The sequence below is a fragment of the Entelurus aequoreus genome, linkage group LG02 (assembly GCF_033978785.1).
Source record: "Entelurus aequoreus isolate RoL-2023_Sb linkage group LG02, RoL_Eaeq_v1.1, whole genome shotgun sequence".
Classification (NCBI taxonomy): Eukaryota; Metazoa; Chordata; class Actinopteri; order Syngnathiformes; family Syngnathidae; genus Entelurus; species Entelurus aequoreus.
In genome coordinates, this window is record NC_084732.1 from 17,958,896 (window position 1) to 17,975,828 (window position 16,933).

At 38.7% G+C, this 16,933-nt stretch overlaps 1 protein-coding gene across 1 annotated transcript in view; it reads right to left on the minus strand.

Moving 5' to 3' along the window:
• LOC133631290 (transcription initiation factor TFIID subunit 4) overlaps nt 1-16,933 on the minus strand; it is a 300,647-nt gene that overhangs the window by 76,232 nt on the left and 207,482 nt on the right. The window contains exon 14 of the mRNA XM_062023471.1: nt 7,349-7,471. Within this exon, the coding sequence (XP_061879455.1) occupies nt 7,349-7,471 (123 nt within the window). The remainder of the gene's footprint in view (nt 1-7,348; nt 7,472-16,933) is intronic.

Below are 16,933 nucleotides of genomic sequence, written 5' to 3' on the forward strand. Positions count from 1 at the left end.
CTAGAACGGTCAATATTAATTATTTCTTTACCTCTATAATTGAATACAAAAATACATCTTTAGTGGACTGCGTGTCGAATTTGAGCAAGATTGGTTCAAAAATATGGCCGCCATCAGTTAGACATTGCCTTAGACTTCCTTTTATTGTCAATCAAATTTGAACTTTACAGTACAGATAACAACGAAATTTTGTTGCATTAGCTCGTTGTAGTGCAGGATAAAAGAGCAATTGCTAACGATCATAAAACTTTAATGACATCTGCATTGCATGTATTACTAGCATTATTTTCCACAGCCTTTTCACCAACAAAAGTAGTCATGTGACCCAACACTGAGTCAATCAGGTCACTGACTTACGGAGATGCGTGAATGTGGAAAGATAAGTTTTGTTTGAAATATTCTCGTTCACAGAGCAGGCAGCTTACAAGCCTCCTTTCAGATTGCTCTCCAGTCATCCCTATACTGCTTACATCCCCCTTGAGGCATATTAGCATTGGTATCTAGGGAGTGCTATCAAGTACTAATCCGTGTTAAGAGTCCACAATTAATTTCTTACTTACGACACTATCACACTATGCACTTACACAGGATTTAGGGCAGAGCTATACAGAAAAAAAATTGTAGAAAAGCTAAAAACAGGAATTGGCCGTTCTATCCCCAAACATACAGGGTCTATTTAACAGTAGTCAAAAACGTCTACATAATGTTGTAAGCTGCAAGACGTTCACTATGACATCATTAATAAACAAAAATGCAGAGGAGTGACTGTCCAACCCTAACATGGACAGTCTATTTATCAGAGGAGGCAACAGTCAAAATGCATCTATATTAAAAGAAAGTTGTTGCTGATTTAAGTACTAGTAATGCAAAAACTATTTAAAAAAAAATATATATATATATATATATATATATATATATATATATATATATATATATATATATACAGGTATATATATATATATATATATATATATATATATATATATATATATATATATATATATATATATATATATATACATACATACATACATACATACATACATACATACATACATACATATATATATATATATATATATATATATATATATATATATATATATATATATATATATATACATACATACATACATACATACATATATATATATATAAACATGTGGTCCAGTTGAAAAAGGCTTATTTAGAGTTTAAAGGGGAACTACAATAATTTTGATCTCCTTTTAGCACTCCATATTCTCTACTGCTCGCCAGTGTTACCATATCTGAGTTATTGTGTACAAATATGGGGAAACAACTACAAATGTTTACTAACTGTGTTACAAAAAAAGATCAATTATAATAATACATAATGTTGGATATAGAGAACATTAAACCCTTTATTTATTGAATCACAAATATTGAAATTCTACGATTTGGTGCATTTGCAAGCAGCTAAAATGATGTACAACCCAAGAATGTACAACAATTCTTCTCAACAAAAGAGGAAAATAATCAAATTTAAAACATTTGTATGCTTGTACAACACTTAAAACCTTTAGCATATGTGGAATTAAGATATGGAATGGATTAACCAAATAAATCAAACAAAGCGCCAATATGATTCAGTTTAGGAGACTGTTCAAACTACAAGTGTTCACAAAGTACACAGAACAAGAATTATGATGAACATCTTGAACCATACTTGCCAACCTTGAGACCTCCGAATTCGGAAGATGGGGGCAGGGGGGTTGGTGGTAGCGGGGGTGTATATTGTAGCGTCCCGGAAGAGTTAGTGCTGCAAGGGATTCTGGGTATTTGTTCCGTTGTGTTTAGGTTACAGTGCGGATGTTCTCCCGAAATGTGTTTGTCATTCTTGTTTGGTGTGGGTTCACAGTGTGGCGCATATTTGTAACAGTGTTAAAGTTGTTTATACGGACACCCTCAGTGTGACATGTATGGCTGTTGATCAAGTCAATCACTGATGTGTGTGTAAAAGCCGCATATATTATTTGACTGGGCCGGCACGCTGTTTGTATGGAGGAAAAGCGGACGCTAAGGCAGTGCCTTTAAGGCACACCCCCAATATTGTTGTACGAGTGGAAATCGGGAGAAATTCGTGAGAATGGTTGCCCCGGGAGATTTTCGGGAGGGGCACTGAAATTCGGGAGTCTCCCGGGAAAATCGTGAGGGTGGGCAAGTATGTCTTGAACCCTTTTTTTAAATTTTTTTAAATAAAGATTATTCATGTATTTATTTGTTTACTTACTATGGTATATTGTTTATTTATTATTTATATATTCACTGTTCTTTTACAGACAACAAGGAAATGGTAGGAAAAGGGGTAGGATTAAATAAGCTCAGCTTCTTCCAACTCCTTTTCGGACGTGCTCTAATGAAACAACTGGAAATGTGAGCTGCCTTACATTGTACCGTATGCATGTTCCAAATAAACTGAAACTGAACTGAACTGACTTGTGGTCCAGATATGGTATATTAGATATGCTTTGGTGTAAATTGTACGTCAATTTTGCTTCACAGTCCCTTTTATAACCTGTTTTTTGAGTCTGTTTGCAAGATGTTTGATTCTGGAGGCGTTCCCAGATTGCAAAAAAAAAAAAACATGCGCCACCCAAAAGTATCATTATTTATCTTTTGAAAATGTACGCTGTTTTTTTTTCTTCCCCCACACAAAAATTTAAAGAACCCGACATAGAGTCACCTGATCACAACAACAGGTACACATGCACACAAAAAAGCTGCTTTTCAGTAGCACGTATGTCACTGCATGATGTACGTCTGTGTTATTATGAAAATAATACTTCATCCTACCTTTATTGTGTTTGCTCAATCAGAAGGAGAGGTGCTCTGGCTGAGGGCTTTACTTAATGTCTATATTAGGGTTGTACGGTATACCGGTATTAGTATAGTACCGCGATACTAATGAATCATATTCGGTACAATACCGCCTCTGAAAAGAACCGGTACCCCATCCCCTCGTACCCTCCGTCGTCGTCATTGCTGGTTTACGAGCAGACGAGCATGTTCGGCAGCGCACAATCACAGAGTACCGTATTTTCCGCACTATAAGGCGCACCTAAAAACCTCCAATTTTCTCAGTTGACAGTGCGCCTTATAATCCGGTGCACCTTATATATGGACCAATATTGAGCCACAACAGGTCTCGCAACTACGGTAAGCAGCCGCTTCTTCTTCAACGGGGGAAAATTAAGTCTGCGGCTGCATACCGTAGTTGCGAGACCTAAACTTTATGTAAAGACACAAAAATGGCTCCTACTGAAATGATTTTTTTTTTATTTAAACGGGGATAGCAGATCCATTCTATGTGTCATACTTGATCATTTCGCGATATTGCCATATTTTTGCTGAAAGGATTTAGTAGAGAACATCGACGATAAAGTTCGCAACTTTTGGTCGCTGATAAAAAAAGCCTTGCCTGTACTGGAAGTAGCGTGACGTCACAGGTTGAAGGGCTCCTCACATTTCCCCATTGTTTACACCAGCAGCGTGAGCGTTTCGGACCGAGAAAGCGACGATTACCCCATTAATTTGAGCGAGGATGAAAGATTCGTGGATGAGGAACGTGAGAGTGAAAGACTAGAGTGCAGTGCAGGACGTATCTTTTTTCGCTCTGACCGTAACTTAGGTACAAGGGTTCATTGGATTCCACACTTTCTCCTTTTTCTATTGTGGATCACGGATTTGTATTTTAAACCACCTCGGATACTATATCCTCTTGAAAATGAGAGTCGAGAACACGAAATGGACATTCACAGTGACTTTTATCTCCACGACAATACATCGGTGAAGCACTTTAGCTACGGAGCTAACGTGATAGCATCGTGCTTAAATGCAGATAGAAACAAAATAAATAAGCCCCTGACTGGAAGGATAGACAGCAGATCAACAATACTACTATCAGGAGACACCGAACCAAAAACATTAGCGCTCCACCTACGCCAGCCCTCATCTGCTCATCAACACCCGTGCTCACCTGCGTTCCAGCGATCGACGGCGCGACGAAGGACTTCACCCAATCATCGATGCGATCAAAGGCTAGCGTCGGATAGCGCGTCTGCTATCCTCAAAGTCCTCCTGGTTGTGTTGCTGCAGCCAGCCGCTAATACACTGATCCCACCTACAGCTTTCTTCTTTGCAGTCTCCATTGTTCATTAAACAAATTGCAAAAGATTCACCAACACAGATGTCCAAAATACTGTGGAATTTTGCGATGAAAACAGAGCTGTTTGTATTGGGATACAATGTGTCCGAATACTTCCGTTTCAACCATTGACGTCACGCGCAAACGTCATCATACATAGACGTTTTCAACCGGAAGTTTGCCGGGAAATTTAAAATTGCACTTTATAAGTAAACCCGACCGTATTGGCATGTGTTGCAATGTTAAGATTTCATCATTGATATATAAACTATCAGACTGCGTGGTCGGTAGTAGTGGCTTTCAGTAGGCCTTTAAGAGACACGCTTAAGACGCAGAGTTTAAACTCAAGGCGATCAGTCACGCAGTAGAACACGGGAATAGAGCAGCAGAGAGAGAATTTAACATTAACGAATCAATGGTGCGGAAGTGGAGGAAGCAACATGATGACCTGCGTCAAGTAAAGAAGACTAAACAGAGTTTCCGAGGGAACAAAGCGAGATGGCTACAGTTGGAGGACAAACTCGAACAGTGAGTTGTTGAACACAGAGCAGCAAGTAGAAGTGTCAGTACAATCAAGGCCGGCCCGTGGCATAGGCCGTATAGGCAAATGCTAAGGGCGCCGTCCATCAGGGGGCGCCACGCCAGTGCCACAAATGTTGGAGAAAAAAAAAAAAAAGTTGGTACTATTATTTCTAAATACAAAAAATAATCCCACGTTAATTAAAATGCAAAGTAAAGCCTATTTAATAGAAATATTATTTGTTACAACATTAGCCCCCCCCCCCCCCCCGCACGGTGCGCCCCCTCCCTTCCCGTATCATGACTCTTTTTGGACGCCACCAACACAAAAAATCAACACAAGATGTCAAAACGGCCAAAACTGTCAGGTGCACAGGGAAGAAAAAATAGAAAAGAAGAGGAGGAGAAACGAGAAAAAGACAGAGGTAGCAGCTGGGTAACGTTAGCCTACATGAAATTATTTGTCTGTGACAGAATGTGATAGTAACCTGGCTTTTTAGCATTAAGCTAATGTTACATGATTCAGCAATTGCTAATTAATAAATAGCTAGTTCTGTTTTAACGTTGGGTTAATATTGTGGAGGGGGCTAAATTGTTATGGAAAATAATAATGTAACGTTAGGTAATTACAGTACTCCCACCTTACATTCCTCAGGGACATTTGTATTAGATCTTTTAAGCGGGTGTTTTTTGTTTACATTGTTTTTGCCTTCTGGTTACCTAATGTTTGCCCTGCAGGTAATAGTCACTTTTCCACCCCTTTATATATTAGGTATAGTTGTAAGCCTAAATGTTAAAGTGCACATCATTAATGTTGATTAAGCAATATCACATGAGAGGGAATGCTGTTTTTTAATTTGAGCACTGCTGTGATTCGGTTAAAGATAATCATAACATAACATTCTCATATAATATGTTAATTTGCTTTCTTTAAGTAAAAAAAAGGTCAAAGACAAAGCTATTCGGTTTCTTGTGAGTATATACACTTCACTGCCGATGTGGGGGAGGCGCCACCTACAATCTTGCCTAGGACGCCTGATTGGTTAGGGCCAGGCCTGAGTACAATCACTATTTGTTTTGTTGACATTCCCTTTAGCGCGGCTCCATCTAATGGATGCATAACGTAACCCCAGCCTCTACTGTAGCGTCTATCCTATGCGCCTTATAATGCGGTGCGCCTTATATATGAACAAAGTTTTAAAATAGGCCATTCATTGAAGGTGCGCCTTATAATCCGGTGCGCCTTGTAGTGCGGAAAATACGGTACTTACAAGCAGACACAGTGTGTAGACAGAAAAGGGAGAACGGACGCACTTTGGCTTAAAAACTAAAGATAAAGATGAAGTTATAACACTGAAACGCCCTCAGGAAGAGGTGCTTTAAGAAATTAAAAAAAATAAAATTAAAAAAATGTATTTATTTTTTTATTAAATCAACATAAAAAACACAAGATACACTTACAATTAGTGCGCCAACCCAAAAAACCTCCCTCCCCCATTTACACTCATTCACACAAAAGGGTTGTTTCTTTCTGTTATTAATATTCTGGTTCCTACATTATATATCAATATAAATCAATACAGTCTACAGGGATACAGTCCGTAAGCACACATGATTGTATTTTTTTATGACAAAAAATAAATAAATAAATAAATAAAAATATGAATATGACCAATGTATGACCCTGTAACGACTTGGTATCGGATCAATACCCAACTTTGTGGTATCATCCAAAACTAATGTAAAGTATCAAACAACAGAAGAATACGTGACTATTACATTTTAACAGAAGTGTTGACAGAACATGTTAAAAGAGAAAGTAAGCAGATATTAACAGTAAATGAACAAGTAGATTAATAATTCGTTTTCTACCACTTGTCCCTTAATAATGTTGACAAAATAATAGAATGATAAATGACACAATATGTTACTGCATACGTCAGCAGACTAATTAGGAGCCTTTGTTTGTTTGTTTACTTTCTACTAAAAGACAAGTTGTCTTGCATGTTCACTATTTTATGTAAGGACAAACTTGCAATGAGAAACATATTTTTAATGTACCATAAGATTTTTTGTTAAAATAAAGCCAATATTGCAATTTTTTGTGGTGCCCTTTATGTGGACCTACTCAGTGGCCTAGTGGTTAGAGTGTCCGCCCTGAAATCGGTAGGTTGTGAGTTCAAACCCCGGCCGAGTTATACCAAAGACTATACAAAATGGGACCCACTGCTTGGCACTCAGCATCAAGGGTTGGAATTGGGGGGTTAAATCACCAAAAATGATTCCCGGGCGCGGCACCGCTGCTGCTCACTGCTCCCCTCACCTCCCAGGGGGTGAACAAGGGGATGGGTCAAATGCAGAGGACACATTTCACCACACCTAGTGTGTGTGTGACAATCATTGGTACTTTAACTTTAAACTTTTAGAAATATATTGACACCAAAATATTGGTATCGGGACAACACTAGTCCATATAAGTACGTCCACCTCAACTGACATACCCAGTGAACAGAGGCATCCAAATCTGTGCGCAAGCTCACGCCAAAATGCACGGACCTAATGACTTGACGCTTTAACACAATTTTCCATTATTGTAACACAATTTGTAAGTCAAAAAAGACAAAAATCATAATAGCTTCCCTTTAAAACAACAACAAATCTTACCTCGGTCCCTGATGGAGTGGCCCCCGGTGAGTCCACCTTGCGTTTTTTGCGGGGTCCAATAGCCGCTAGCGCTGTGAGGTTAGCATCCCGCTGCCTGATCTGGGCCAGTTCCTGCTGTTGCATCTGGTAAACGACACAAGCACAAAATGTCACGAAACCAAGCAAAATGTCGATTTGATGACAACGTTAAAGTGACCTTTTAGTGACGTTCTAAGAATATTAAGTGTCCCAAGAAGCTGTTTTTGAGCACCAAACGTGAGAAAGGTAATCTTGACTTGCTTGCTCCACTTTTGAAAGACGAGGCGCTCACACGGTCAATTTTGAAAGTTGGGGCTTTTCCTATCACTGCAAAAAGTCACTGTTCAAAAACAAGAAAAAAATTAATAAAAATTAGGGGTATTTTATTTGAACTAAGCAAAATTATCTGCCAATAGAACAAGAAAATTTTGCTTGTCAAGACTTTTCCAAACAAGTCAAATGAGCTAACCTCAATGAACCTTAAAATACCTTAAAATAAATGTATTCTCACTAATAACAAGTGCACTTTTCTTGGTAGAAAAAAAATGAGACCTTTTTGCTCAATATGTTGAAAAATATTCTTAAATTAAGCAAATGCTAGTGCCATTATCTTGACATAATGATATGCGCTCGGCATCATGATTTTTTTTTCATGCTTGAAGTAAGAAATTATTAGTTAAAAAAAGTAGTTTTATACTTGTGAGTGTTAATGACACAGCTTTGCAACAGTTGATATTCTAGTTTCAAGCATGTTTTACTCAATATAGGTCATCAAATCTCAGCAACAAACTGTATAAACTGAGATCATTTAGGACCAAACCCCTTAAAACAAATAAAACACTAACATAAAATCTGCTTAGTGAGAAGAATTATCTTATCAGAATAAGCAAAAAACACCCTTATTCGAGATATGTAATCTTACTTAGATTTCAGTTTTTGCAGTGTACAGCCATCACTTCAGGCTTCGCTACACATTTTAAAATAAATCGCTGCTAACTATCAGTAAGTCAGTTGCAAACATGGTAGCTATGTCTTATCTTTTTTTTTTCTTCCAGTAAATATGCTAACTTAGCATGATGTTGCTCCTAAAATGTCACTGAAATAATAGCACTTTAGCTCACACAGCTATTCCAGTGTTGCTATCTTTTTTTCCCTGATATACAGAATGTATTATGTTTGGACAAGTGCTACAGAGTAGATGTCAAAAGTGGATAAAGTGCACAATAGCGCCTTTTGGAACCACGCACTTTCTGTTGGAGACAGGCACGGATATAGCTCATTAGCGTTAAAGCCACAGACACACTAAACAGTTGGGTTTCAGATAACACTTTCAATACACTATTGTGAAACCTCTGAGAGAAAAATTAGTACATCATTTGAGGAAAATGAGTAAATTACTTGAAGACACATTTAGAACCATACTTGCCAACCCTCCCGTTTTTAGCGGGAGAATCCCGGTATTCAGCGCCTCTCCCGACAACCTCCCGGCAGAGATTTTCTCCCGACAAACTCCCGGTATTCAGCCGGAGCTGGAGGCCACGCCCCCTCCAGCTCAATGCGGACCTGAGACTGAGTGGGGACAGCCTGTTCGCACGTCCGCTTTCCCACAATATAAACAGCTTGCCTGCCCAATGACGTCATAACATCTAGGGCTTTTATAGAGTGCACAACTGCACACACAACAAGGAGACGAAGCAGAAGAACGAGGAAATTACAGACATGGCGGCCGAAATGATATACTCATCATGAACGGAGAAGTTAAACAGGACAATACTGCCATCTAATGGCTAGCCACCGGAACACTGAAATTCAAGTATTATTTTTTTTTTTTATGTAAATAAAATAAATATATATATATGTATATATATATATATATAGCTAGAATTCACTGAAAGTCAAGTATTTCATATATATATATATATATATATATATATATATATATATATATATATATATATATATATATATACTACCGTTCAAAAGTTTGGGGTCACATTAAAATGTGCTTATTTTTCAATGAAGATAACTTTAAACTAGTCTTAACTTTAAAGAAGTACACTCTATACATTGCTAATGTGGTAAATGACTATTCTAGCTGCAAATGTCTGGTTTTTGGTGCAATATCTACATAGGTGTATAGAGGCCCATTTCCAGCAACTATCACTCCAGTGTTCTAATGGTACAATGTGTTTGCTCATTGGCTCAGAAGGCTAATTGATGATTAGAAAACCCGTGTGCAATCATGTTCACACATCTGAAAACAGTTTAGCTCGTTACAGAAGCTACAAAACTGACCTTCCTTTGAGCAGATTGAGTTTCTGGAGCATCACATTTGTGGGGTCAATTAAACGCTCAAAATGGCCAGAAAAAGAGAACTTTCATCTGAAACGCGACAGTCTATTCTTGTTCTTAGAAATGAAGGCTATTCCACAAAATTGTTTGGGTGACCCCAAACTTTTGAACGGTAGTGTATATATATATATATATATATATATATATATATATATATATATATATATATATATATATATATATATATATATATATATATATATATATATATATATATGAAATATATATGAAATACTCGAGTTGGTGAATTCTAGCTGTAAATAACCACGCCCCCAACCACGCCCCTTCCCCCACCCCCTACCCCCCACCTCCCGATATTGGAGGTCTCAAGGTTGGCAAGTATGTTTAGAACAGCTGTTTCTTTCATTCCAAAATTTCAGGTACCGTAATTTCCGGACTATAAGCCGCACCTGACTATAAGCCGCACCAGCTAAATTTAGGGGAAAATACAGATTGCTCCATATATAAGCCGCACCCGACTATAAGCCGCAGGGTTTTGATGTGTAATTACCGTAGTATATAGGGGTTCCTGCTACCACGGAGGGGATTGTCGGGACAGAGATGACTGTTTGGGAACGCAAAGCGTCCCATTTATTAACAATAAATCTTTCAATCATTCAATCAAACTTTCACATCTTTGACATGGCGAACAGCATTCATGCAGAGTACAAATAATACAACGGTGCAAAGTAATACAAAGTGCTCGCCTGTACGTTATCAAAATAACCAGCCTACCGGTATATGAAAAGTCTGTCTTTAATCATTGTGTCATCGTCTTCCTCCTGCGTACTAAAACCACCGAAATCCTCTTCGTCTGTGTCGGAGAAGAACAGGCCGTAAATAAGCCGCACCCTTGTATAAGCCGCAGGGACCAGAACGAGGGGAAAAAGTAGCGGCTTATAGTCCGGAAATTACGGTACATTTTTATACTTAGCAAACTCATCCCGCGGGCCGGAAAAAAACTGTTCACGGGCGTTTGACACCCCTGCTCTAAGGGGAGCTCGCGGCCCAACAATGGGTCTATGGTTAACAAAAACTGACATAAAACATTTTCCAAAAAAGCACAAAATACATGAGAATACCAGGAAAAATTTGACTTTAGCCCACAACAAAATGGAGGGCCTGTTGTCAGCCATGAACAAGAGATTGAGTGTGTCGTCTGTGCGCGTGTGCGAGGGGGCGGGTCCGGTCACATGGTCCCGTTGTGGGTGCGTTTAGGGGAGGTTGCGGGGGAGGCAGTGCCCAAAGTAATGTCACGTCTAGCCGCGGGCCTGCCGGGCGAGCCCAGCGTGGCTAGAAGCTGCCCTTTCTATTGGCTGGATGTGTGAGGGCCCGCGGCAGTGGCACGGGGGGGGTGTGTAGCGTGCAAACACACACACACACGTGCCTCTTGTATCAAACTTGGCCACAGCAGCGGGGATGCGTACCCACCAGCCTGCCTGCCTGCCTGCCCGCTGGGGGGGAGGCGAACAGGGACAATCAATGTGCGCTTTCATGTCTCTCGTGTTCTTTTATGTTATCTCTCAGCATGTGTTGTCGGCTGGGTATTTGTGTGTGACGGCTGATCAGCGAGGAAGGGGGGGGGGCTTTACTTTCAGATGGTGTGTGTGTGTGTGTGTAGGGGTGGGGGGAGGGGGGGGGGGTGTAAAAGGTTGCTTTGGTGTACAAAGTCGGATCTAAAATGTGCATGCAGTTGCCTCAGATATTTTTCTCCTGAAAGCCCGATGGCGAGGCATGGCCTTTAGGGTGTTGCCACTTCACATTTAGCACGGCGGAACTGTTGGGAGATTCAAACACACTGACAACACAAAATGGGGGCGGGAAGATAATAGCGGCGGTGCACGGCGGTTGAAAATCGGGGGTAGGGGGGAAACTTGGTTTTGAGTTGAAGCGGATAAAAACATATTTGGTACACACTGCAAAAAGTCAGTGTTCATAAACAGGGAAAAAAGGAAAAAAAAAAGTTAGGGGCATTTTACTTGAACTAAGCAAAATGATCTGCCAATACAACAAGAAAATTTGGCTTGTCAAGACTTTCCAAAACAAGTCAAATTAGCTAACCTCAATGAACCCCAAAATACCTTAAAATAAGTATTTTCTCACTAATAACAAGTGCACTTTTCTTGATGGAAAAAACAAATATGAGACCTTTTTCCTCTCAATATGTTCAAAAATATTCTTAAATGAAGTAAATGCAAGTGCCATTATCTTGACATAATGATATGCACTCGGCATTACATTTCTTGCATTTTCCCATCGATAAAATGACATCATCGCGCAAAGTGCGTGCTCTTTCAGTCAATTAGTGCGCAAGGAATATATATATTAGAGATGTCCGATAATATCGGCCTGCCGATAAATGCTTTAAAACGTAATATCGGAAATTATCGGTATCGTTTTTTTTATTATCGGTATCGTGTTTTTTTTTTTTATTATTAAATCAACATAAAAAACACAAGATACACTTACAATTAGTGCACCAACCCAAAAAACGTCCCTCCCCCATTTAAACTCATTCACACAAAAGGGTTGTCTCCTTCTGTTATTAATATTCTGGTTCCTACATTATATATCAATATATAATCAATACAGTCTGCAAGGGATACAGTCCGTAAGCACACATGATTGTGCGTGCTGCTGGTCCACTAATAGTACTAACCTTTAACAGTTAATTTGACTCATTTTCATTAATTACTAGTTTCTATGCAACTGTTTTTATATTGTTTTACTTTCTTTTTTATTCAAGAAAATGGTTAATTTATTTATCTTATTTTATTTTATAATTTTTTTTAAAAAAGGACCTTATCTTCACCATACCTGGTTGTCCAAATTAGGCATAAAAATGTGTTAATTCCACGACTGTATACATCGGTATCGGTTGATATCGGTATCGGTTGATATCAGTATCGGTAATTAAAGAGTTGGACAATATCGGAATATCGGATATCGGCAAAAAGCCATTATCGGACATCCCTAATATATATATACTGTATATATTTACAGCCCGGCCCCCGACCAAATTTTTTTGTATTGTAATTTTGAATTTATCTAAATGTGCATGAACTATTTCTGTTCAAAATTGTTTGAAATGTCACATGTTAAATGTTTAAATATGAACTGTCAGTTTGCTGTACTGTGCCAACTGTACTACTATATGAGTACGTATGTTCTATTGTTTCATTGAAAATAAAACAGCAAAGTCCATTTGGCTGTCATCCGTTTTAATCATGAGACACAATTGTGTCAAAGTCATGATTTTTTATTTCATCCTTGAAATAAGAAATGATTACTTTGAAAAAGCAGTTTTATACTTGTGAGTGTTGATGACACAGCTTTGCAACAGTTGATATTCTAGTTTCAAGCATGTTTTACTCAATATAGGTCATAAAATCTCAGCAACAAGCTGTAATATCTTACTGAGATCATTTAGGACCAAAACACTTAAAACAAGTAAAACACTCTAACATAACATCTGCTTAGTGAGAAGAAATATCTTATCAGACAAAAACTAAGCAAATATCACCCTTATTTGAGATATTCAATCTTACTTAGATTTCAGTTTTTGCAGTGCAAAAACCTATTTTGACTGCATTGGTGTGAAGATTTTCACCATGGACGACCAATCGGTTCCAAAGACACCTTCCGTCATGTCATTAGAATGCAAGCTTGACTAGACATTACATTATTAAGACATCGGTGAGGAAGGTTTTGTTATAGGTCGGAAATTTTTAATAAGGAGAGAGGTTTTGGTTTGAAATACAAATAGACCTACGACGAATGATCGATTAATTTCATTAGAAAAAAGCTTTGATTTGTATTATGTTAATTCAATGATTCGTTTATTAAGTAAAATATGTGGATAATGTTTCCGCCAGCCGCCCGCTTTGCTATCAACACACCTGACGCTGATGAGTCTCCTGCCTTCATAAGCCAGCATGTCCTGCGTTCCAGTGCCAGAACGTAGCTACTTGTACTTAAATTTATTTATTTATTTATTCCGGCAGACAGACAAATAGAGCAACACTTCATCACTCTTTGTAATTTGACAGACATGCAACGGCTCCCACCAAAAAGGGATGCGGGAAAAAGTGGAGTGAAGTGAATTATATTTATATAGCGCTTTTTCTCTAGTGACTCAAAGCGCTTTACATAGTGAACCCCAATATCTAAATTACATCTAAACCAGTGTGGGTGGCACTGGGAGCAGGTGGGCAAAGTGTCTTGCCCAACGACACAACGGGAGTTACTAGGATGGCGGAAGCGGGGATCGAACCTGGAACCCTCAAGTTGCTGGCACGGCCACTCTACCAACCGAGCTATACCGCCAAGAATGTTTATCCATGCCCCGCCCATAATCTACAATCAATTTATATGCTGGTTATATATGTTGGTTATATAGTCCAAGTTTCAACAGCAGATTTGATGGATACATGACAATTTCAGAACAAGTATAACATGATAATGGATGATAATGACAAGTCAGTATACATACACCAATATGGATATAATAGCATTGAGCGACCATGAGATTAGCTACATCTTGCCTGGGTATCTTTTGTCTTCTGAAGCCTTGTCTGGTGTGTTACGTCCCTTATTCCACAGTGAGTTATTTTGCACCTGTGTCCCACAGTTGAGATAGTCCAAACAACTTGTCATGTTTTTGATAGTTTCCCAACAACACATTTTTTACCGCAAAGTTGAACACTCTTAGGCTAGAAGACAGTTTAATTTCTCCGCTCACATTGTCCCACCGTTTCACCCCCGCTATAGATAACGTTTGAGCCTTGAATGTGGAATTTACAATGTTATGTTTGAATTTCAGGACACCCCTGAGTTCATGTGGGCCATCTTTGAGTGAAAACAGACTCTGTATATTTGCAGGTAGAGCCCTTTGTGAAACCATAAGCATAACTTGAAGGCCACTGTATTGGATTATATCATGTAGTTTAAGAAAATTACTCATTATTGGTATGAGCTATATATAGGGCATAATGTATAATTGTAATTGCCTTTTTCTGGAGCTTAAATAGCGGTTCAAAAGTGTCCCTGTAGGTGTGCTCCCAAACTTCAGCGCAATACTGTAAATGCGGCAATAAAAGAGCTAAGTAAATCGTTACTTGTACAGTAAGCCTCACACGTCTCTTGCTTCTTTGCTCATGTGCTTCTTCACTCTTTGTGTTTCCCCTCCGCCATGCTAATTGTGTCTTGTCTTGTGTCGTCATCCAACAACCCCTTCGTCATCCCCTGGTTTCGAGCTGTGTGTCTCGTCTCCCTGGATCCCCTCTGGACTCTCTGCTGCCTTCCTGGATCTCGACCTCACGCCTGCCCTTGGACCACGATGCCTCGCTCCAGCCCCTGACCTCCTGCCTGTCCCTGGACCTCAGAGCCTGCCTTTCCCTTTCTAGACTTCTGCACCGTCAACACCACCTGGTAACACTCCTTATATACTTGCTACACATAGTCACACTCTATACCTTTTGTTTAATCACACACTTATATATATATATATATATATATATATATATATATATATATATATATATATATATATATATATATATATATATATATATATATATATATATATATATATATATATCAGTGTTTCCCACACATTCATTTATTTGTGGCGGCCCGCCACGAAACAATTACGTCCGCCACAAATAAAATAAATAAATACATTAAAAAAATAAAAAATAAATTAAAAATATATATATATATATATATATATTTATTTATTTTTTATTTTTTTGTCCTGTCCAGCAAATCATATAGTTGATGTAGATGCCCATATAGGCTGTTCAGATTTACTTTACAAAAGAGAAGTGTAGGATACTTCTCTTGTTGCCTTATTTGTATTTGACCACTACTGCATCTCTATCCTCCTTCAAAACCGCAATAAAAGTTCACCTCCAGGCAGCTACAACCCTAAACTAACACCCTCCCCGGATTGCTAATAATCAAATGTAAACAATCAAATGCAGATACTTTTTCTTTTTCTTATGCCTTCTGATCTCTCTCTCTCTCTCTCTCTCTCTCTCTCTCTCTATGTCTGTCCCTGACACCCACATTTCAGGCTGGCCGCTCTGGAAACACTCTGTGGAAACTCTGTGGAAACGCACCCCACCCACACTGCTTGGTACCTCGTTTGAGCTGCTGCGTCTTAGATTACCATAGTAACTAGTACATCATGCAAAAGCGCAGATTCCAACCATTGAAATACGTTGTATAGTTCAAGACTCACGGTAATTTGAAAACTTTGCACTGCACATCATAATGGCAGCGACAATTTCGCTTTTTAAAGATCTAAAAACATTTTGGGGGAATGTCTGGCGGGCCAGATTGAAAAGCTTAACGGGCCTTAATTTGCCCAGGTCTGTGTTAGAGACATGCGTGGACAAACACAGCTTATAAGCAATATACGACAGACATACACTACCGTTCAAAAGTTTGGGGTCACATTGAAATGTCCTTATTTTTGAAGGAAAAGCACTGTACTTTTCAATGAAGATAACTTTAAACTAGACTTAACTTTAAAGAAATACACTCTATACATTGCTAATGTGGTAAATGACTATTCTAGCTGCAAATGTCTGGTTTTTGGTGCAATATCTACATAGGTGTATAGAGGCCCATTTCCAGCAACTATCACTCCAGTGTTCTAATGGTACAATGTGTTTGCTCATTGGCTCAGAAGGCTAATTGATGATTAGAAAACCCTTGTGCAATCATGTTCACACATCTGAAAACAGCTTAGCTCGTTACAGAAGCTACAAAACTGACCTTCCTTTGAGCAGATTGAGTTTCTGGAGCATCACATTTGTGGGGTCAATTAAACGCTCAAAATGGCCAGAAAAAGAGAACTTTCATCTGAAACTCGACAGTCTATTCTTGTTCTTAGAAATGAAGGCTATTCCACAAAATTGTTTGGGTGACCCCAAACTTTTGAACGGTAGTGTATGTAAGAGTGTGTTCCCGGTAGATTAGATTTTGGACAACACATTGTGGGACCTTGTTGAGAAAAATATTATCATAGTGCACAATTCTGCACTTGCTTTATGTGAGCATATGCACACACAAAAAAAAAAAAAAAAAGCCAAGTAAAACAAGTGAAGCTTGAAGCAGGCATGGCGTCTGTCCGCTTGGCAAATGCAGCCTCCAAATTATCAATGCTAAGCGTATTACCTTCTGCCCCAAACAACACACCAATCTCTG